At 63.7% G+C, this 20,710-nt stretch overlaps 2 protein-coding genes and 1 long non-coding RNA gene across 7 annotated transcripts; 2 read left to right on the top strand and 1 right to left on the bottom strand.

The window, feature by feature from the left end:
* The first annotated feature begins 2,838 nt into the window (after positions 1 to 2,838).
* MAPK11 (mitogen-activated protein kinase 11) lies at positions 2,839 to 10,110 on the top strand. 2 transcript variants are annotated; one of them, XM_049884751.1, is made up of 12 exons: positions 2,839 to 3,065; positions 5,564 to 5,693; positions 6,039 to 6,097; positions 6,188 to 6,299; positions 6,422 to 6,451; positions 6,542 to 6,589; positions 6,677 to 6,791; positions 7,486 to 7,557; positions 7,803 to 7,882; positions 8,212 to 8,290; positions 8,375 to 8,548; positions 8,885 to 10,110. In XM_049884751.1, exons 1-12 carry the CDS (start codon positions 2,950 to 2,952, stop codon positions 8,962 to 8,964), a joined length of 1,095 nt encoding a protein of 364 aa, XP_049740708.1. In that variant the 5' UTR covers positions 2,839 to 2,949; the 3' UTR covers positions 8,965 to 10,110. The 2 variants fall into 2 exon arrangements, with proteins under 2 accessions (XP_049740708.1, XP_049740707.1); XM_049884750.1 differs by having other exon boundaries at positions 8,375 to 8,970.
* LOC126076196 (uncharacterized) lies at positions 6,219 to 10,508 on the bottom strand. 3 transcript variants are annotated; one of them, XR_007517459.1, is made up of 6 exons: positions 10,424 to 10,508; positions 10,104 to 10,294; positions 8,892 to 8,946; positions 6,656 to 8,498; positions 6,394 to 6,544; positions 6,219 to 6,307 (listed from the first exon to the last, which is right to left on the bottom strand). It is a non-coding gene; the product is annotated as an uncharacterized LOC126076196 (long non-coding RNA). The 3 variants fall into 3 exon arrangements; XR_007517456.1 differs by having other exon boundaries at positions 10,419 to 10,497; XR_007517458.1 differs by having other exon boundaries at positions 8,896 to 8,946; positions 10,419 to 10,497.
* Positions 10,509 to 11,552: 1,044 nt separating this feature from the next.
* Positions 11,553 to 20,455, top strand: MAPK12 (mitogen-activated protein kinase 12). Of its 2 annotated transcripts, none has more exons than XM_049884749.1 (13): positions 11,553 to 11,872; positions 11,948 to 12,077; positions 14,329 to 14,387; positions 15,591 to 15,702; positions 15,881 to 15,910; positions 16,154 to 16,201; positions 16,687 to 16,801; positions 16,973 to 17,044; positions 17,191 to 17,219; positions 17,344 to 17,422; positions 17,499 to 17,672; positions 19,585 to 19,688; positions 19,856 to 20,455. In XM_049884749.1, the coding sequence occupies exons 1-12, from the start codon at positions 11,748 to 11,750 to the stop codon at positions 19,662 to 19,664; spliced, it is 1,053 nt and encodes a 350-aa protein (XP_049740706.1). In that variant the 5' UTR covers positions 11,553 to 11,747; the 3' UTR covers positions 19,665 to 19,688; positions 19,856 to 20,455. The 2 variants fall into 2 exon arrangements, with proteins under 2 accessions (XP_049740706.1, XP_049740705.1); XM_049884748.1 differs by having other exon boundaries at positions 11,555 to 11,872; positions 17,191 to 17,270.
* Positions 20,456 to 20,710: the final 255 nt, after the last annotated feature.

The raw sequence follows: 20,710 nt of genomic DNA, 5'->3' as shown, positions 1-20,710 counted from the left end.
CTATAGCACTCCCCCAAGCCCCACCCCCCCACCGCCATCCCTCCCACCCCCCCGCCTACCCCGCCCCTGGCCCTCATTTTTGTTTCCCTTAGTGGAGTTCGGGCCTGCTCGGGTTCCCCGCGGTGCCTCTCTCCCTGCATGGCTTCCTGGGGGCGGGGGCCTTCCCTGATTCCCCCAGGCCCCGACTGTCCCCTCTTCCTGGTGGGCGGTCTCTAAGCACTCACCACCTTCCCAAACCCGCCAGTAGTCGCTCCAGACCATTCAATCGCCCCCACCCCAGGGGCCTCTCCAGCCTGCTGGCATCCGGGGGCGCCCAGTGTACGTCTGCTGAGGCCTACGAGAGGGTCCCCACTCTGCCAGGCCGCTGAGTCCTGATCTGCCCTAACCCCTCACCGCCGGGATTCTGGGGGCGCTGCGGGGGCGGGGCAGGCGGGGTCTCCTCGGGCCGCGGGAGGGATTGGGGGATAGGAGGCGGTGCCCAGCCCCCATAAGGGGCGAAGGGCGGTGCCCGGCCACAGTGCGGGGTAGGGGCGGGGCCGGTCGCCATGGGAACGCACACACTGGCGGCTCCCCTCCCCCGCGGGTGGCCTCTAGGCCGCAGTTCCCACACCCCAGAGGCCTCGGCTCCCGCCCCTTTTTCCTCCTTTAGCTGAAGCTCCATTAACTTTGCACAAAACCTCTGCCTGCATCCGCCGTTGGTGAAAGGACCCCTCATGGCGGGGGCCTTTTCAGGGAGGCCCCGCGGGCTCGGGGTCGGAGAGTGGCGTCCTCACCCCCCCCAACTGCAGCGCGCCCGCGCCAGGCCCTGGAACAGATACCCACTCTCGGAAGAGAAACTGAGGCCCAGCATGGCTCAGGACTTGCCCAGGGTCACGGACAGTGGCCGCGCGGTGCAACTCGGACCCCGCAGCCTTTGTCCGCATCTCGCCCGCCCCACGTCTGGATTCGCCGGGCACTTGTGTTCGTTTTCCTCTGTACCGCGTTAACATTTTTTAATTTGGTTGCCAATATTTGAAATTCATAAGATTTCACACAAAAACTCGGATTTGAGCTTCTTTTGAAAAAGTAGAAGTCTGGGCAATTGGGGCCTGAATTCCACTTCCCTGGGAACAGGATCCCCCAGCACCCTCACTGGCCCCCAGGGTGGAGGTCAGGAGCCACACGGAGCAAAGAGCTTCTCCGAACTCACGTTATTTTTAAAGCGGGAAACAGAAGTAGACTGAGGCCCAGAGCGCCAGAAAAACGCTGGCTAGAACGTTTGGTGGACCGGCGAACACACTCACCTGCCCCGGGTTAAAGCAGGCTGTAAGAACTAAACCCTGAAGGCCACGCGAAGGGACCGACCGGCCCTTACTCCCGTCACCTACTCTGCGGCTGCGAGGGCTGAATTCGAAGCCCCTGCAGCCCAGAGGCGGATTGCTCACTCCCGGGAAAAGCCAGGGAGCTTCCTGAAAGGTGGGAAGGAGGTAGAAGACACCAAGGAGGATGATGTATTTAGGTACCCTCCTCGTAGGCACAGCACCCCAAACGCCCCGCCCCCTCGAAGCCGCTGTCCCTGGTCCTGACAGAGCTGGTCCCTGGGCCCCGGCGGTCACGCCTCTCCCGGGCCAACCCGATGAGCAGGAACCCCTGCTGAGGGCCGACAGCAAGCCATGGAAGGTTCACCAGGAGAGGAGCCACAACCACCAAGGCCAGAGCTTCCCCCACGGGAAGGGAAACCAGGCACTGCCATATGCCACCGAGGCAGTGGCCCTGTCTAAGGGCCTTTTTGGTTGATTTTTTAAACAAGACACCTAGTTTTTAAGTAGTATCTCCTTTCTTCTCGATAAGGAGCCCTGGTGGAGCAGTGGTTAAGAGTTTCAGCTGCTAACCGGAAGGATAGCGGTTCCAACCCACCAATCTGCAGGAGAAAGATGTGGCAGTCTGCTTCCTCAGAAACCCTATGGGGCAATTCTACTCTGTCCTACAGGGTCGCTGTGAGCCATGATCGACTCCACGCCACACAACAACAAACTTTCTTGATGAAAAATCTTTCCCAATGCTCACCCCTGGCTTCCTCGATTTTGACAGTTCTCCCTGGTTTCTGAGGGTAACACTGGGGAGACTCGGTGCCCACGCCTCACCTTCCCCGTAAGTGTGGCAAGGGGCAGGGCAGGTGGCAGGAGGTGAGGACAGATCAAGGGGAGAAGAGATAATGTGGGATCCGGGGCTGGAGGCAGGCGAGGTTTCGGGCAGATCCGCATCGGGGCCCCAAGGCTCCGCTGACCAGGGAGTGCGGAATCCGAGCGGGATAGGGGGTGCGGAGACCCAAGCAGGCTGAGGGAGATGCGGGCCACAGCAAGTTGGGGGAGGTGCAGGCCACAAAAGGCTGGGTGATGCGGGGACCCAAACAAGCTGAGGGGTACAGGAACCCAAGGGGGCTGGGAGGCATGGGAACAGGCTGGCCACAGCAGGCTGTGGGAGGTGCGGGCCACAAACGTCTGGGGGATGCGGGGACCCAAACAGGCTGCGGGGTTGCGAAGATCCGCGCGGGCGGGGGGTGCGAGGAGAGGCGGTAGCATCGGCCTGGACAAGGCGGTGCCCAGGCCGGAGACAGGACGCGGGCGACGTTTGGGGGAAGCGCGAGGCCCCAGGAGGTAGGAGGGGACCGAGAGAGGAAGCCGCCCCCCGCCCTCCCCACCGCGGCCGCGCGGGCCCGCCCCCGGCACCGCCCCGGGCTGCGAGGCCGCCCAGAAGGGGGAGGGCAGGCGGGTTTCCGCCCGACCGCCGCCTCAGAGGGGCAGGAAGCCGCGCGCTGGCCCGAGAATCCCCCCCGCCCCCGGCCACCCAGCCCGGGAAACCCCCCGCCGGTCCCGCCCCACCCACCGCCTCCTCCTGCCGCCCTCCGGCTCCTCCCGGGCTCCGGCGCGCGGCGCGGGGCCAAACTGGGCCGAGGAGGCAGCTCCGGACATGTCGGACCCCCGCGCCGGCTTCTACCGGCAGGAGCTGAACAAGACGGTGTGGGAGGTGCCGCAGCGGCTGCAGGGGCTACGCCCGGTGGGCTCCGGCGCCTACGGCTCGGTCTGGTAGGGGCGGGGCGGGGGTGGGCGGGGTGGGGGCGGGACGGGGCCGAGTGCGCCCCCTCCCCCCCTGCGGGGCCCCGGCGTGGGGAGGGGCCTCGCCTGCCCCCGCCCCCGGCCCGGCGCCGAGCGGAGGAAGGAATGGGGGGCGCGAAGGAAACTTTCCTCCCAGAGGCCGCTCCCGACCTGGGCGGGGGTGTCCTCTGGCTCAGCACGACCCGGAGCGCCGCCACCCCGGCCCGGATCCTGCGAGAGGGTGGGTTTCCCGAGCCCCTGAAGGCCTGAGCACGAATCTGACGTTCCCTGAGTCAAGGGTCTGGCAGCCCCCAGGGTCTGCAGACGGCCCCCCTGCTCCCCGGTGGGTGTTTTTGTTTGAAAAGGGGCAGCCCAGGTGGGAAAAGATGAAGACCTCCGCCCTTAGGCCGGTCTCAGGCTTCACCCGCGGGCCCTGCCCCTCCTCCTTTTCCGGGGGGATCAGGCTCCGGAGTAGGGGCTTAGGCCAGAGCAGAGGGGATCTGCAGCCACGTATTTCTGCCCCAACCAAGGGAGCTCAGGTGATAGCCCTGCAGCTGGACCCTGAGGCGTCCAGCCTGGGGCCCTGTCAGATGGTCGAGTCTGCGTGGGGCGTCCGGGACGCCTGCAGGCCTCCTTCCCCTGGTACTGGGGTTTGGAGAGGACTTAGGATGAGGTGGTTACAGGGAGCCCTGAGGCGATGTTTAAATGTTGACAGGCTGAGGCTGATGCTTGGGTGTGGACGTTGAGAGATGCGCCCCAGCACCCAGTAGGGTCTTTACCAGCGCTGCTGCCAGGTGGCTGCCGTCCACTGGAGGGGGAGGCAGGGGCCACGAGGGTGTGGCGGGTTGTTGCTCCAGGCTCTTGCAGACCGTTAGGAGGGGCAATTCCTCGTAGCTTCTTGGAGTCAAGAGCAGAGGCTTGGGGTCCGCAGGCTGATCTCACTGGTCCTTGCAGGCTGTCAGGAGCTTCGGGCAAGCCATTTCAGCTGGTTCAGCCATTCCAGCCTGAGGCCTCGGTCTTCAAGGGCAGGGGGAGGGTCTGGGACAATACATGAGTGCATCCGGGGGACCTGCAGAGCCACACTGGACTCACCTCTGCCCAGGGAATTGTCAGTCTGGGAGTTGGGGAGGAAGTGGATTTCTCCTGCTGCATCTCGGGCAGTGTTTGCATGGCCCCGGTGCAGGGGGATAGCCCTGTCCTGGGCTCTGCTGGTGCAGGCAGCAGCTGGGGATGGGGTGCGGACTCCTGTCAACTCCACTGCGCAGACGCAATCAGACAAAAGGGTTTGCTGCCAGAGATGAGGGGCCACTTGCCTCATCACCCCCCCCACAGGTGCTGGGACCATTGTAGGGTGGGTCATAAGCTTGAGGGGGCATGGATACCCCAGGCACCTGACCAGCATCCCTGTACCACCCCCCCCACCACCACTCTGATCCCCCATGAGCATGGAAGCCCTATCAGGACAGCCTGAGGCTCCATTCACTCTTCCTGAGGATAGGGGGAGGGAGCCCAGCAGACAGGAAGTGAAGCTGGAGGGAGGGAAAGGAACAGGCTGTGCAAACCCCTCCATGCCTGGGCTCCAAGCTGCGTTCAGTAGTCGGGTCCTGGTAGTGAGGACAGTGGGGACCATGGATGGGTGGGCGATGACCCTGTCCCATTTGTGTTTGAGGACTGTAGCAGGGACTGCTGTGTCTCAGGTGGCCTTAGGCAGGTGAGGGGCTGGTGCCAGACAGTCTGGACCTGTGGGGAGTGGGGTTGGGCAAGCTGACATGTTCCGTGTGTCCAGGCACCACTCTCGGCTGAACATTTCACATCGTCCACTTTTACACTGTTAAAAATAATGATGCAATAAACACCTTTGACCAGTTTTCCCTCCATATCTTGAATATATTTCCAGGACCAGGGCCCAGAGGAGGTGTTGAGAGTCCAGGGGATTTGGGGGGGAGGTCTGGGGAGCCTCCCAGAGCCCATGGGGCCATGAGGGACGGAGAGGAACGTTTCCTGACATGTCATTTGCACGCTGGCTGGCGGGGGCTCTTCCTGGGCCTAGCACTGCGTTGGGGGAAGAGTCCGTGGGCTGGGAAGCAGGAGGCGAAAGAACCGAGTCCTGTGGTGGGGCCCCGGGTAGCTCGTTCTGCTGGTGGTGGTGGGAGCTGACCCTCCTCTTGAGGAGGGAGTAGGTGTGGACGGGACGCAGAGGAGGAGGGCTTGTCCAGCCACACGCCAGCCAGCCCAGCTCTCGCCCCGACCCTGCCGTCGGCAGCCGGCAGAGGCCCCGCCCGAGGGGCTCACGTCTGAGCCAGGCCCCGGGATGGGATGCGGGGAGCGGGGCCCGGCGCAGCGGAGGGGCCAGGGAGAGGCGCTCAGGCGGCCGGCGGCTCGGCGCCCGGCCCGGCCCTCTCCTCCCGGCTCCCCGCGTGCCGGCCTGGGGCGGGGGGCCAGGGCTGAGCCCAGACCCGTCGGCGTGGCCTCACTCGCCCGCCTTCCAGCTCGGCCTACGACGCGCGGCTGCGCCAGAAGGTGGCGGTGAAGAAGCTGTCACGCCCCTTCCAGTCGCTGATCCACGCGCGGAGGACGTACCGCGAGCTGCGGCTGCTCAAGCACCTGAAGCACGAGAATGTGAGCTGGGGGAGGGCCAAGAGGGCGGGCGGACCAATGGGGCCGGGGCGGCCTGGGGGCAGGCCAATGGGGGCCTGGAGCGCTGTGGGGGCGGAGCGCCCTGGGACGGACCAATGGGGCGGGGAGCGCCAGGGGGCGGAGCCACCGGGGCGCGGCGGGCCTGGCGCAAGGGGGGGTGAGTGCGTCCCTCTGAGGCCTCGGGGGCGGGGCCACGATAGCCTGGGGGCGGGGCCAACGAAGGGACCGCCCTAGGGTGGGGCTACGATGGTCTGGGCGTGGCCAAAGGGGCGGGGCCTGGGCCGGTCGGGGGTTGCCCAGGGGCTGAGCCGCACCCCCCAACCCCAGGTAATCGGGCTTCTGGACGTCTTCACTCCGGCCACGTCCATTGACGACTTCAGCGAAGTGTGAGAGCGAGGCGGGTGCGGCGGGGCCTGGGGAGCGCATTCGGGGAGGCCGGCGGCGGCGCTCTCTCCTGACCCCTGACCCCTACCCAGGTACCTGGTGACCACCCTGATGGGCGCAGACCTGAACAACATCGTCAAATGCCAGGCGCTGAGCGACGAGCACGTCCAGTTCCTGGTTTACCAGCTGCTGCGCGGGCTGAAGGTTCACTGCTGGGGAGGAGGCTCCGAAGTCCCTCCTCGGTGGGGGGCATGGCGGGGTGGGGGAGTCGGGAGAGGGGGCGGAAGGCGAGGCTCACCGTCCTGTGCTCTTCCCCTCCCCCGCAGTACATCCACTCGGCCGGCATCATCCACCGGGTAGGTGCGGGTGGGCAGGGTGTCCTCGGTCCTGGATGTGGGTCCTCTTGAACCATGCTGTCCACCTGGCTCATGGCTTCCTCGCTGCAGGACCTGAAGCCCAGTAATGTGGCAGTGAATGAGGACTGTGAACTCAGGGTGAGGGGCCACGAACCAGAGGGGCAAGTTGGGAGGGGAGGGCGGAGGCAGCTAGTGGGTGCTGACAAGGTTTTGCTGTTGTCCCAGATCCTGGACTTTGGGCTGGCACGCCAGGCCGATGAGGAGATGACCGGCTATGTGGCCACGCGCTGGTACCGGGCACCTGAGATCATGCTCAACTGGATGCACTATAACCAGACAGGTGCCTGTCAGGGCCAGGTGGGAAGGCAGAGCTCACGGCAGGGCTGAGAGGTGAAGGGAGAGCAGGGGAGAGACGGGCTATGGACCCGCATCAGACACAGGCCTTCAGAGGGGCTAGACAGGTGCCTGTCAGGGCCAGGTGGGGAGGCAGAGCTCACGGCAGGGCTGAGGGGCGAAGGGAGAGCAAGGGGAGAGAGGGGCTATGGACCAGCATCAGACACAGGCCTTCAGAAGGGCCAGACAGGTGCCTGTCAGGGCCAGGTGGGGAGGCAGAGCTCACGGCAGGGCTGAGGGGCGAAGGGAGAGCAAGGGGAGAGAGGGGCTATGGACCAGCATCAGACACAGGCCTTCAGAGGGGCCAGACAGGTGCCTGTCAGGGCCAGGTGGGAAGGCAGAGCTCACGGCAGGGCTGAAGGGCAAAGGGAGAGCAGAGGAAGTGGTGCCCAGCCTTGGAGGAGAGACGGGCCGTGGACCAGTATCAGACACAGACCTTCAGAGAGCCCTGAGCCAGGGGTCAGGGGCGTTCCCTGGCTTCTGCAGCCAGCGCTAACCCCTCCCCCTGCCTACGGCTGAGAATAGAGGGAGAAGAGTCTGACTGCGTTTAGGCCTGGGGGTCTCCTGGGCTGCTGAGGTCCAGGAGCTCCCCAAGGAGGGACTTGGGGTGGGCAGACTGATGGAGGCCTCCCCCTCAACAGTGGACATCTGGTCTGTGGGCTGCATCATGGCAGAGCTGCTCCAGGGAAAGGCCCTCTTTCCAGGGAATGATTGTATCCTTGTCCTGGTTGGGGAGCAAAGTTGATTTGGGGTCCCCACCTGCCTGGAGGCTGGGGACAGGGAGGGAGGTGGACTCTGGCCCTCCCTGGTTGGTCTTGCCCACACTGCCCCCACTTTGCACCATGGGCTCACTGTGTCCAACTGTAGGAGAACAGGTTCTGGGCAGTGTCCCCAGGCCTGGGTCTGGGGGCTTAGGAAGGTCCAGGCCTGGCCGGTGGTCATTTCCTGAGCGAGGCAGACATTGACCAGCTGAAGCGAATCATGGAGGTGGTGGGCACGCCCAGCCCTGAGGTTCTGGCAAAGATATCCTCTGAGCACGTGAGCCTGGCCCCTCTGCTGACTGAGCTTAGGGCATCTGGGGAGGGGGACACAGAGTGGGAAACAGGCTGGGCTCTATATGGGGAGCACGGGCCACTGAAAGGTAGAGTCCGACCCCTTCGGGGATGAATGGGTGCGAGTGGGGAAGACAGTCCTGCACAAGGTTCTGAAGGCACGGAGGCAGGCGAGGAGGTGCCACCAGATATGCTGGGGAGGCCTCAGGTCTCCAAATGCCCTTGCCTAGGCCTTTGCTCTGCGGCCCCTGCCCCGCTTGAGGCCAAGAGGATAGGGGGTGGTCCACTCCCTTAGGCCTGCCTGTGTGCCCCCAGGCCCGGACATACATCCAGTCCCTGCCCCCCATGCCCCAGAAGGATCTCCGGAGCATCTTCCAAGGAGCCAACCCTCTGGGTGAGGACAGGATCAGGGTGGGGCTGGGTTCCACTCCTGGCAGGAGGCGGAGCTGACATCCTCCCTAACTCTGGTGCTCTGCAGCTGTGGATCTCCTGGGAAGAATGCTGGTCCTGGATAGCGACCAGCGGGTCAGTGCAGCCGAAGCCCTGGCCCATGCCTACTTCAGCCAGTACCATGACCCTGATGACGAGCCTGAAGCCGAGCCCTACGACGAAAGTGTGGAGGCAAAGGAACGCACGGTGGAGGAGTGGAAGGGTGGGCGCTCGGGATCTTGGGGTAGAGGCCGGGCGGTGCCCATTTTTGCAGGGAGCACCCCAGCTTTTCTCCAGGGCGGTCCATAAGGAGGGACAGCACAGCCCCTACCCCAGATGGGACAGGCAGAGATGGGTGGGGGTGTTGAGCAGAGGCATGGGGGCGGCACAGGCTCTGGAGAGAGGTGCAGTGTGGAGCCTGCTCTCAGAGAGCATCAGTGCCCAGGCCTGTTGGGTGGGGCTGGCTGGGTGGCAGGTGCCAGATGCACAGGAGGTGGGGTGGGCTGGGCCAGGGGTGGCACAGTATCACCGGGTGCTCCTTCCTCTCTACCTCCGCCAGAGCTCACCTACCAAGAAGTCCTCAGCTTCCAGCCCCCAGAGCCAGTACAGCCGCCTGACAGCCTGGAAATTGAGCAGTGAGCTGCTGCTGGCCACGCTCAAGCTCATGGAAGGGGCTTGAGCCTGCCCCTCCTCAGAACACTGGCTTCCTGTGAGGGGTGCCTCCCAACACCCCTAGGGCCCGGCAACCCTGACTCCTAGCCTGGGACTCCTCAGCCTGCACGCTGCACCTAGAGGGAGGCTGTACACATATGTCGGAACATAGGAAAATGTGTGCACACATGCGTGCCATGTCCCTGGGCCTATGGTGGTGACCTCCTTCCGGCCATCTGGGGGCTTCACAGTGGGGGACTTGAATGCCCAAGAGGCTGCCTGGGGAGTGTGCCTGTCTCTTCCTCTCCTCTGTGTCCCAGAGAGCTGTACCTGGGGATGGGGTTGGGGCAGGGGCCCCTGACACTTAAAGGGACGGGTCTCATTGGTCAGAGCTGCTCAGCCAGGAAGTAGAGGCCAAGAGCTGGGGTATGGCCAGTGCCCCACCAGGCTCGAAGTGTCCTCCCTGGGGGGCAGAAGAGCTGCCTTGTGCCTGCATGAGGGCCTGTGCAGTGTGGGCACACGTGCGTGAATGTGTTCCTTGTGAGGGAGCGTGTGCAGGCCTGTGCAAGCATGCACTGGCATGTGTGAACCTGCAGGCTCCCAAGGCATCAGCCAGGACCAGTGGGAGGCCAAAGTGAGGGTGGCTGGACTATTGCCCACCTCTCCCCTGACAGTTCCTGATGCCATGAGGGGCCCCGACACCCTACTGTGCCCCATGTAAGGGGCTCAGACAGCTGAGGGACACCCATTGTGCTTTCCCTGCCCAAGGGCAGCTATGGCAGGTTTCTGAGGCAAGAGAGCACAATGCCAGCTGGGGACCAGGGGTGGGGAAGAGGCAAGTGTCCAGCCTCAAGGCCTGACACAACGGGCGGTGCACACATGGGTGTGAACTTGGATACAGATGCTCTGGTCCCTGAACCTTGGCCCCATTCTGCCCCCTCTCCTGCATGGCCCTGCAGCCCAGGGCTGAGATTTTGGGCTCTGGGGCCACCCCCATCCCTTCCTCCTCCCAGCATGGAGCTGACCCCAAGAGCCTCTGGGAAAAGGACCCTGCTTGGAGGCTGTGGATGGTGTGATTCCTCCCTGGTGGGGCCTCTGCATCCAGGGGACTGGTGGTGACTTCCTACCTCACGGGCCCTGGAGAGGTCTGGATGTGAAGTGCCTGCTCACAGGGTGCTCAATAAAGGGGCTCCCTCTTGCTCCGCTGGTGTTTGAGGCTCTAGGCCCTGTTTCCTGGGTCCCCACCACCCAGAGGGGGTGGGGCACAGGATTCCTTTCCTGCCTGGCTAGTGACAGCGCCACCTGCAGTGTGGACAGTCTGCAAGAGAAAGGCGGCCCCTTTCAACCCACACCAGGCCTGCCCTTACCACTCACTGCAGCTCACATGTAGGGGTCGGGGTCTGGGCTCTGTCAGGGGTCCCCAGGGGTCAGGGACAGCCTACCTTACCCTGGGCCTCAAGTGGTGGAGGACCATGTGGTCAGTGAACCTGCACAGCCTCAGGTCCCAGGATGACAGCCAAGTCCAGTGTGTGTTGGGAGGAACAGACACAGAACTGGGACACTGCCTCACCTCTGGGAGGATGGCGGCACCCAGAGGGTACTTTCTAGAGGAGGTGAGGGTGTGGTGGCCATGCTGCCTTCACAGGAGCAGCCCTGGCACATGAAGACTGTGTCTCTGGGCTGGGCCGGGCCTCAGGCTGCCTGAGCTCACCGCCTACTCGTGAACGCCCGGATCACCAGGCGTAAAGCTGCTTGGCCAGGCTTGAGGCTTGAGGCTCTGAGCTGCTGATTCATGGCGGGCAGGCGGGGCACTGAGGGCGGGGTAGTGGGCATCAGGATCCTGTTACCTGTCCTCAAGTCAGCTCCTGGGGGGACCCCACGCTCCCTCTTCAGACCCTGGGGTTACTGGACTGGGGGAGAATGTCAGGGGTGGGGGGGTCCAGTCAAAGATGGGGCCAGACCATGCCTGACTATACCCATGCTGAGCAAAGGCAGGGAGCAAGTGCTCCCCAAGTCAGGTGGGGGGGCTGGGAGCTGAAGGTGTCTGTGGGGCCTACAAGGTGGGCCTGGAGGTCTGGAGAGCGCGGGCGGGCTGGGGAAGAGGTGTGGGGGGATCTCAGGGAGACCTAGAGACAGTGACCACAGGGATAGGTGTTGGGGTTGCAGCCTGTAAAGTTTTGTCGACAAAAGTGAGCCCTTCCCCTAAGGATGAACCAGCCCCAGGGGTGGGGGCATCCTGGGTGGTGGAGTAGGGAGTTGACATCAGGAATGCAGAGCACAAGAGGCCGTGGGGGATGGGGGAGAGGGCTTGGCGTCAGGCAGGCTGGTGGACAGTGACCACCGGAGGTGGGGGTAGAGGTTAGGGGCCCAGGCCGGCCAGACAGGGCCCAGGGGGCTGTGTATAGAGGAGTAAGGAGCACACTGGAACCCCGCGGGCCCCAGAACCCGGGCTGAGCGCCACGCCGGGCCCAGCTCCCCCTGTCCCCCACCCCGCAGTCCCTGGCCCCTCCCCGCGGCCGCCTCAGGTTTCCGGAGGGCCCAGGCGGGGCCGTCACGTGCGCTGGGCCCGTGGGCCGGTTGGTCCGCGGGTGAGGGACAGGCAGTGCGCCGTTGCAGCCGGGTCGGGGTCGGGGTCAGCGGCTTGGGGGTGTCCGGAGGGCAGCGACCCCAAGGGAAGAGCCGGAGTGCCCCGCGGACCGACGCGCCAAGGAACCCCGCCGATCGGCCCGAGCCCCGGCCGGCGCCCGCGGCGGGGTGGGCGCGGGACAGCCATGAGCTCCCCGCCACCCGCCCGCAAGGGCTTTTACCGTCAGGAGGTGACCAAGACGGCGTGGGAGGTGCGCGCCGTGTACCGGGACCTGCAGCCCGTGGGCTCGGGCGCCTATGGCGCCGTGTGGTGAGCGTGGCCGGCGGGCTGGCACCGGGTGGCCGGAGGGGTGGCCTGGCCCGCACTGAGCGGCCTGCCTCGCAGCTCGGCCGTGGACAGCCGCACCGGCGCCAGGGTGGCCATCAAGAAACTGTACCGGCCCTTCCAGTCAGAGCTGTTCGCCAAGCGCGCCTACCGCGAGCTGCGCCTCCTGAAGCACATAAACCACGAGAATGTGAGTCGGGAGTCACCGCCCCCCCACCCCCACCCCCGTGCGGGAGTGGTGGAGGCAGGGAGTGGTGGAGGCAGGGCACGACGACAGCGCCCAGTCAGTGCCTGACGAGGGGCCGGGCAAGCGTGGGCAGTGGGGGCCTTGCACTCCTTGGCCACTGGACTGTCTTCCAGGGTCTAGGCCTCCTCCTGAGCTGGTCCCTGCAGAGAACTCAGCTCCTGGCCTCTCCTAGGGGCTGCCCGCATCTGGCTCCCAGGCCCTGGTCTGGGGCATTGTGTGGGTCTCACCCCAAACCCTGCCTCCAACCCAGGAGCCTCTGCTGAGAGGAGACACTGCAGGTGGGAGGAGCATTTTTCCTGGAAGGGGCACTTTTCCAGGGGGCACCCCTGATGGTTCCTCTTTAGGCTCCACTTAGCTCCCACCCCATCTCTTGAACCCGCTCTGCTCCTGGGCTCATCACCTCAGCCTCGGTGTCTTGGTAAGGTGAAGGGTTTAGGGAGCTGGTGGGGGAGAGCACCTGGCACCAGGCACAGTCCTGGCACAAAAAGGGCCATCCTTCCTGCCTTGGCCTTCGGAGGAGGAGCCAGGCCCTGCCAGGGAAAGACCTTCCGTTGTTTCTAAGCCTGTCCCTGGGACACCACAGGTGGCTGCCCTGTCTCTGAGGCTGGTGGCTAAGAGCCCTTCTCCCTGCCAGGGCTCTCTCCGCAGGCTGTGAGGTCACTCAGTGCTCCTGACTGATGCTCTGGACCCTCCCGCGTCCCCCAGCAGACTCTCCCCTGACTCCCAGACGCTGCCTGCTCTGCCCCATTGTCTCCCACCCTGGCCCTGGGCTCCCTGGCCCCTCAACTTCCAGTCACACTCCCCAGCCCAGGCTTCAGCCAGCTCCACCCAGCAGCCTCTCCCCCGTCACCACTTTCCACTCTGGGGCCTGTAGTTGTGTCACCTCATGGCCCTGACCCTGCTCCAGCACCCTTCTCGGGCGGTAGCCCCACCTTGCCAATAAGGATGCTGTCTGCTGTGCTGGCTGTCCCCACCATGCCATCAGGCCCATCCAGCTGCACCCCCACTTTCCCGTGAGGAAGCTTGGGCTCTGAGGTGTAGTGGTGTGTGAAAGAGCAACTATTGACCTGGAGGCCAGTCCCTTCAGGCCTCCCCATCCTAAAACCCCACGCCCTCCTGCCACCATCCACCCGAGACAGACACGGAAGTCCTCCACCAGGGGTCTGTTCCCTGTTCTCTTCTTGCTAAACACTGTCTGTCCAGGTGGTACCCTCAGGCCATCAGCTCTCAGTGCTGCACCTGCGGGCTCCATCTGCGCCCAGGCCTCTCTCTTGGGTCGCCCATGTGTCCGGTGTGGACCCATCTCTGATCAGGACCCTGCCCCTTCCCCTCTCCCATGCCCCTCATCAGCCTAGGTCACGCTTGCCCTCCCCCAACATCCAGGCACCCAGCTGGCATCTCCTCCCCCACCCTCATCCCACCTCTGGTGGTTGCAGGGGTCACCAACTGTCCTCCACCCTCCTGTCCACTCTTGCTTCACTCCAGTCTGTCCCCACACAGCGGGTGGAGAACTGTTTCACACCTTGCCCCCGTTTAAAACACTCCCTGGGCAGATTTTAGGATCAAAGCCAGGTCTTCACTTGGCATGCGAGGTCCTGCCTGACTTCTTTGGCCTGGGCCCTGGCCACTTGGCCTTCCTCCTTGTGTTCCTCAAAATCACGAAGCGCTCTTCCTTCCTCCTCGGGCCACACGCTCCAGGCCTCTGCCGGCTACCCCTGCTACTCCTCTACCTGCCCCTCCACCACTCAGGTTGGCTGTCCTCCCTGAGCCGGAGGCCTCCCTGAGCTGGGGCAGCAGCAGCCAGTTTACCTGTTGGCTGTCCATCTCCCTGACGGGCTCCGCAGGGCTAGGCCTGCTCTCAGATTGTTCACAGCAGTACCCACCTGGGTCTGGGGAGCACCTGCTGGACACTGCTGTTCCCTAAGTGGTCACCAGGCTGGAGCCCCTCAGATGGCTTGTAGCCATCCCAGACTTGGGGTGGCCCCTCCCTGGAGGATCCTGGCTGTCACCATCCAAAAATAGCCTGTATCTGTGGGCCTGGGTGCCAGGGCTGGGCCATGCTTTGAGGGGCAGAGCAGCCCTGTGGATGTGGGGGGAGGTGGACAGCTGTAGGGGGGTTCCTGCCCGGAGCCCAGGGCCAGCTTGGGGAGGTGCCATGATCCGACCCCACTGGCTCTCGGCCCTCTCCCCCCAGGTGATTGGGCTGCTTGACGTGTTTACTCCCGACGAGACCCTGGATGACTTCACAGACTTGTGAGTGGCCAGCTGGACGCTGGGGGTTGAAGGGCGCAGGGCAGCTCCTGGATTCTGGGTTAGCATGGGGACTTCTGCCTGCTTGCCTCTCTCTGCAACCCTGACAGGGGCCAGGGCACACACCACCCACCTTCGCTACCCTGCAGTCCTTTCCTCCAGCCCCCTGCCCCCACATGCTCCTGGGACCCTCAGGCGCTCGCAGGGACGAGCAGAGCCTGGGCCGCCTCCTTCTGCCAAAGCTTGGTGGAAACCAACTGGGGCTCCGGGCACCTGGGCCCTCCCCGGCACCCGAGGTGTGAACCTGGGCCTGAGGTCTGTTAACAGGCAGGGCCTGTGCCCAGGACCCTGGCACCAAGTGTGTGGCCTGTAACTGGAGCTCCTGACCTTTGCCTGTGGGCAGAGGGGCACACAGGGAGGACCTCCTCTGCCCCCAACTTGCTGAGCCAGCCCCTTGGCCTCCCTGCTGGCCCCCCAGACTCACAGCATCTCAGCCACAAGCCAGGGACCTGGCCCAGGAAAAGCTGGACAGAGCTGTGGGCTCCTCGTCACCTGACCTTGCAGAGGTCAGGGACCCACACAGACCTCAGTGTTCTCTTGAGGGAGGGCCCAAATGCCTCTCCTGTCTCTCTCTCTCCACCTAGCCGGCCCACCCTTTTACCCAGGTGTCCTGCAGCCCCACCCTTGCTCCAGGCATCCCACCTCTCCCATGCCTACTTCTCACCTGGAGCCTGACCACATTCTCCCCTCCCCCAACCTTCCTGTCTCCCTGCTGCCCTCAGGGTGCAGCCCCCCGGGGCTTAGCCTGGTCCTTGGCTCCCTGCATCCTAAAAGTGCAGTCATATCCCCACCAGACATTCCAGCCAGGGGGGGTGGGAGGAAGGTGCCAACATGTTGGAGGCGGTGGGCTGGTGAGTCTAGGAAGAGAATGAGAGGCTGGGGGTGGGGGTGTGTGGCTTCTGGCAAAGTTATTGCTAACCGCAGGGTGTGAGGACTGGTCAGGGAGGGGTAGTGGGAACCTCCAGGCAGGGCAGTGGGGGGTGGAGTCTGCACCTGAATGGAGGCAGCAAGGAGGTGTGGCTGCAGGGTGCTGACCCAGGGGTACCTGGCAGGTTGGGGTCTTCCAGAGCATCTGACCAGGGGCTAGTGGCAGGGAGGGGGCTCTGAACCCCAGGGGTGTGACTGCAGTGCGCCCACTCCCCGTAGTTACCTGGTGATGCCGTTCATGGGCACCGACCTGGGCAAGCTCATGAAGCACGAGAAGCTGAGTGAGGACCGCATCCAGTTCCTTGTGTACCAGATGCTGAAGGGGCTCAAGGTGGGCTGCGGGGGAAGGCGGGGGCTAGGACCGAGTGGGGATGTATGGGGTGCTGCGTGGAGGGGTGGGGCCACACAGGGGTGCAGTGCAGAGGGAGGGGAAAGGGCAGGGCCTTAAGGAGGGGAAGGGCCAATCTGCCCAATTCTGCCAGGCCCTGATCCTCTTGCTGTCCCCACAGTACATCCATGCTGCTGGTATCATCCACAGGGTGAGTCCTGGAGGGGGTAGGTGTGCAAGGGATGCCCCATCCTGAGCCCCGCTTCTCCCTCATTGGGGGGGTGCATGTCACAACCCCCACACAGAACCCTCCCTGCTTCCTTGAAGGGCTGCAGGGGGAGGGGCTGGCCGCCCCGCCTTCAGGTGGTGCTGGGGCCCTTGGTGGTCTTGTCCATGCTGCCTATGCCCGCCCTGTCCAGCGGGACCACAGCGACCACCTTTCCTCTGCCTCCAGGACCTCAAGCCCGGCAACCTGGCGGTGAACGAGGACTGCGAGCTAAAGGTGTGTGTGTTGGAGGGGGCCTTGGCTGCCTCTGGGGAGACTGGTGAGGGGCAGGGTACAGGGGTCCTTGGTGATGGGCCCCCTCAGGCCAGTGGTCTAGATGATGTACACATGGGCCTTGGGGAGGCAGCGGGGGGCAGCATCAGGGGGAGGGTGGCCTCAGGTAGCTTCATGTACCTTCAATGAAGGGTGGAGAGGTGCCCCCCAACCCTGTCCCGCACACCTGACGTGTGGCAGGACCACGGGGAGGCTTCCCCAAAGATATCAGGCCCTGGGGTCAACAGGAGGGGATGGAGGCAGCAGGGAAGGTGGAGACCTCTCGGAACACCCACTCAGGACTCCGAGGTTTGGCAGGAGACCCCAGTGTGACGGCTTCATGCCCTGTCCCCTGGGGTCTCCACAGGCAGCCAAGACAGGACCCAAGCTTGCCCCACCCATTCCCCGGGATCCCTGTAGATCCCCCATTCCCCAGATTCCTCCCGCAGATCCTGGACTTTGGCCTGGCCAGACAGGCAGACAGTGAGATGACCGGATACGTGGTGACCCGGTGGTACCGGGCACCAGAAGTCATCCTGAACTGGAAGCACTATACACAGACAGGTGAGGGTCTGGGGGCTGGGTTCCTGGGTGGGAGCCCCCGCCCCAGCAGGACTGCTCTCAGTGAGGCTGTAAGCTGCAGTGGGGTGAGTGTGGTGGGTCTGTGTCCCTTCACCTTCTCCCCCACCTCCGGTCCCGAGGAGTGTCTGACAAAGGCAGGGGCTTCTGTTTCAGTCGACATTTGGTCGGTGGGCTGCATCATGGCCGAGATGATCACCGGGAAGACGCTGTTTAAGGGCAATGACCGTATCCTCCCACCAGGCTGCAGGCTGGGGGGCTGGGCACAGGTCCCCTAGGTGTCCAGGGGGGGGGGTCTGGGAGGCTGCCTGGTGGGGTGGGTGGTGCACCCAATGGCTCTGTGCCCCTGTACTGTGTTCCTGACCTTGAGGCAGACCTGGATCAGCTGAAGGAGATCATGAAGGTGACGGGAACACCCTCGGCTGAGTTTGTGCAGGGGCTGCAGAGTGCCGACGTCAGTTGGAGATGGGGGAGGGGGCAGGGGGGCAGAGCCTGGGGTTCTGCCCCTCATCCAGCTTGTCCCACAGGCTAAGAACTACATGAAGGGACTTCCTGAGCTGGAGAAGAAGGACTTTGCGTCCATCCTGACCAACGCCAGTCCCCTCGGTAGGGCTGGCCTGGGGTGGCATGGGGGCCTCTGTGGGAATGCAGAGCACAGCCTGAGCCCCTCTTGCCCCGCCAGCCGTGAACCTCCTGGAGAAGATGCTGGTGCTGGATGCGGAGCAGCGGGTGACAGCGGCTGAGGCGCTGGCCCACCCCTACTTCGAGGCCCTGCATGAGGCAGAGGACGAGCCTACGCCACAGAAGTACGATGACTCCTTTGACGATGTAGACCGCACGCTGGATGAGTGGAAGCGTAAGTCGGCAAGGCAGAAGGTGGGGGAGGTGCAGGTCGGTGCACCCTGGCCCGGCCCTCCTGGGTAGGTGACCTCTGCCTGGGAGCTAAAGCTGGACGTGCTCTACTGGCTCAGCACAAAGGCTTGGCAATGGCAACCGTGAGAAGGGAACTCTGAGCTCAGGGAGGTTGTGACGCTCAATCAGATCCAGCCCTGCGTCCCTCCCCCATGTCCCGGCCAGAAGCCTGAGTTACTCAGGAGTCTCCTCTGAGAGCACTTGTCTTTCAAGGCTGTCTGCTCACACCTCTTGAATGCATCCTTACCTCCCCTTGCCTCATCTCAGGACCTCTCCCACCTGGACAACCAAACCCCCCTGCACACTCCTTATATCCCACCCCCCAGCTTCTTGCTCAGCCACCCCCCACCTGACCCCCACCATGAACTGCCTCTTTAGGGCTTTGAGCAGGGGTCCCCTTGGCACCAGGAGCTCCTCCCTTCACCACAGAGGGCAGCCGGCTCCCGCTCAGCCTCTGGCTGGGCTCAGGAAAGCCTCCCAGGCTTCCCTCCACTGCGGCCCTGGGCCCCATACCAGAATGGCTGGCCTGGCTGTCTGCCCTTGGTAGATGCAGAACTGGGCTGGCAGTGGGGGACAGGGGCGTCTCCAGACAGCAGGTCAGCCCTGCGGGGTGGCGACTCTTTCCAGGCCCCATCCTGGCTGTCCTTGAAACCCAGCTCTCTGGCCTGTACACACAGGCGGGTGGCTGGCTGGGTTCAGGTTTTGTGTTCCTGGGGCCACTGGGAACCTTCAGTGGGCTCTGCCTTTATCTGCGTTGTGTTTTGTGCTTATCGGTTCGGTTTTGTTTGGTGAAAGGCTTCCGATGCTAAAAGCGATACCTTAAAACCACTGACCACAGGATCCTCTCTGTGGCCCCTGTCCCCACAGAATCTGTGGCCTGGAGCTTTTGCTCCTGTAACTGACCATGGTGGACACATGGCCGGTTTGTGGCTCAGCCCTTGGTCAGAAGCACCAACGTTGTTATTTCCTGTTTCCCGGGGAAAAGCCAGCTTTAGAGCAATTGCCTTTTCACTGTTTCCCTATATGGACCCACCCTGGGTTAGGATTAGGTCAACTAGCTTATGAAGCCACCCCATGGGCTGGGGGTAACCCGAACACACTGGGCAAAGCCACACAAACCACACTCAACACACACACAGTGTCTCCTCCACGGGGTTTGTGTGTAATACCTGTGTCCCCCAAACAAGTGCTCCCCTGGCCAAATGAGTGTGGGAGCACAGGCTGGGGTGGGCAGAGAGAAGCAGAGCAGGCCCCAGGTGCCAATGCTCCCCCAGCCCCTCCTCCGGGAAGACTTGCTGTGGGGCACAGAGCTCAGAGAACACAGCCACTGAGCAAGAAGGTGGATGCTGCAGGTCGTTCATGGAGATTAGCCCCATCTACAACTTCCTGTGTACACCGGCCCCAGAAATTGGGTCTGGTAGGGCCTGGAGCAGCTGGACCTGGAGAAAGCATTTGCCTATATTCCTAGGACAATCTCAGTTGCCCTGGACCTACAGCTAAGTCCTGCCCGGCCGCTCTTGTGGCAGTGGGTTTGGGGTACAGTAGGAATGGTTGTGGGCATAACCTGGGATGAAGTTGCAGATGTGGGACAAAGTTGTACCTCTCTCTCTAGCCCTGACCTCTGACCCTGATGTTTTTGGGGTGGGGTAGGTTCCTAGGTCATTGGCTGCCAAACTTGTGCTCTGGGTCTGGGTGCGCACCCCACACCCTGAGTGGATCTCTTAGTAGGGTGGGGCACATAGATCATCAGCTGGGCTGGTGAGGCAAGCCTGTCCCTGTTGAGGTCCAGGGGGCTCTGTGAGCTGATCTTGATTGGGTCTCTTCTTCCCTGACTCTCGTCTGTTGGCTTGCCCCAGGTGTCACCTATAAAGAGGTGCTCAGCTTCAAGCCTCCCCGGCAGCTGGGGTCGAGGGCTTCCAAGGAGACAGCTCTGTGAAGATCTCTGGGCCCGGGGACAGAGGTGGGCACACCATGGGGACCCTGGCCGGGGGCTTCGCAGCTTAGCCTTACACCTAGAGGGGGGTCCTGGTTGCTGCCTTGGCCTTCGCTGGGCTTCTACCCGAGGGCATTTGCTTGAGGGGGTCAGAGTAGACCCCCTCATTCCATGGATACCCCCTTCTCCCCCAGGCCTGTTCTGTTCTCAGGCACCCACCTCAGCCTAACCTCAGGAGTGTCTGGACTTTCTGGAAGGAACCCCTCCTGGCCTGGGGCCGGCCTCTGACCCCCCCCTGGAGCAGCAGTCCACTCCCTGGGGTAGGGCGGGGCTTGGGTCAGTCCTGCTCTCTCTGTGCCGTATCCCGAGGCCCAGCCCTTGTCACAGACATGGAGACAGAGGGAGGGTGCAGGTGCTGACTCATGGACACCATCTGTCCAGGGGGGCTCTTCATTCCCTAGCCTTGAATGTAACCAGCCATGTGGCATGTGCCCACATGGCTGGAAGTAAATAAACCCTTTTGTAGATCTCCCACCCTGGCTTTGCCTCTGAGTGGTGCCCTGCATAGGGGAGGCTGGTCTTCAAGACCCTGGGTCCCAACATCCAGTGAGCTGTCCGCCAGTGCAGCAGTCCTGAGCACACTGCCCCCACACAAAGTTAGTGCCTGCCTCTGCCAGCCCTGTGCCAGTGAACCCCAGCCTGGAGCCCCCACATCAGGGTTTGACCCCTGCCCCTCTTGTGGGGGACCTCCTCTAAGGCTTAGGATCCTGGCTATAGTGTGTGGTCCCTGGGGCAGGGCCTGAGCGGGGTTTACGGCCCAACCTGGGGCTCTGTCCCAGCCATCAGAGTCCCCCTCTGCCCTCCAAGGCCAGAGTTCCCGGGGAGGGAGGGGGACAGGCCAGACGCCCTGAGGCTCCTCTGGCCAGGTGGTTTCTGTTCTCTCCTACGAAGCCTCCTGCCCCTTGCCCCACCCCGCCCCGCCGCATCGTCAGCCCTTGCTGCCCTCTGCGGACCGCTCGGCGTCGCCCAGGCCCAGCGGGACCAGAGCC

This window comes from Elephas maximus, chromosome 4, assembly GCF_024166365.1.
Source record: "Elephas maximus indicus isolate mEleMax1 chromosome 4, mEleMax1 primary haplotype, whole genome shotgun sequence".
In the NCBI taxonomy this organism is placed as follows: domain Eukaryota; kingdom Metazoa; phylum Chordata; class Mammalia; order Proboscidea; family Elephantidae; genus Elephas; species Elephas maximus.
This window is presented reverse-complemented; position numbering and strand designations above follow the sequence as displayed.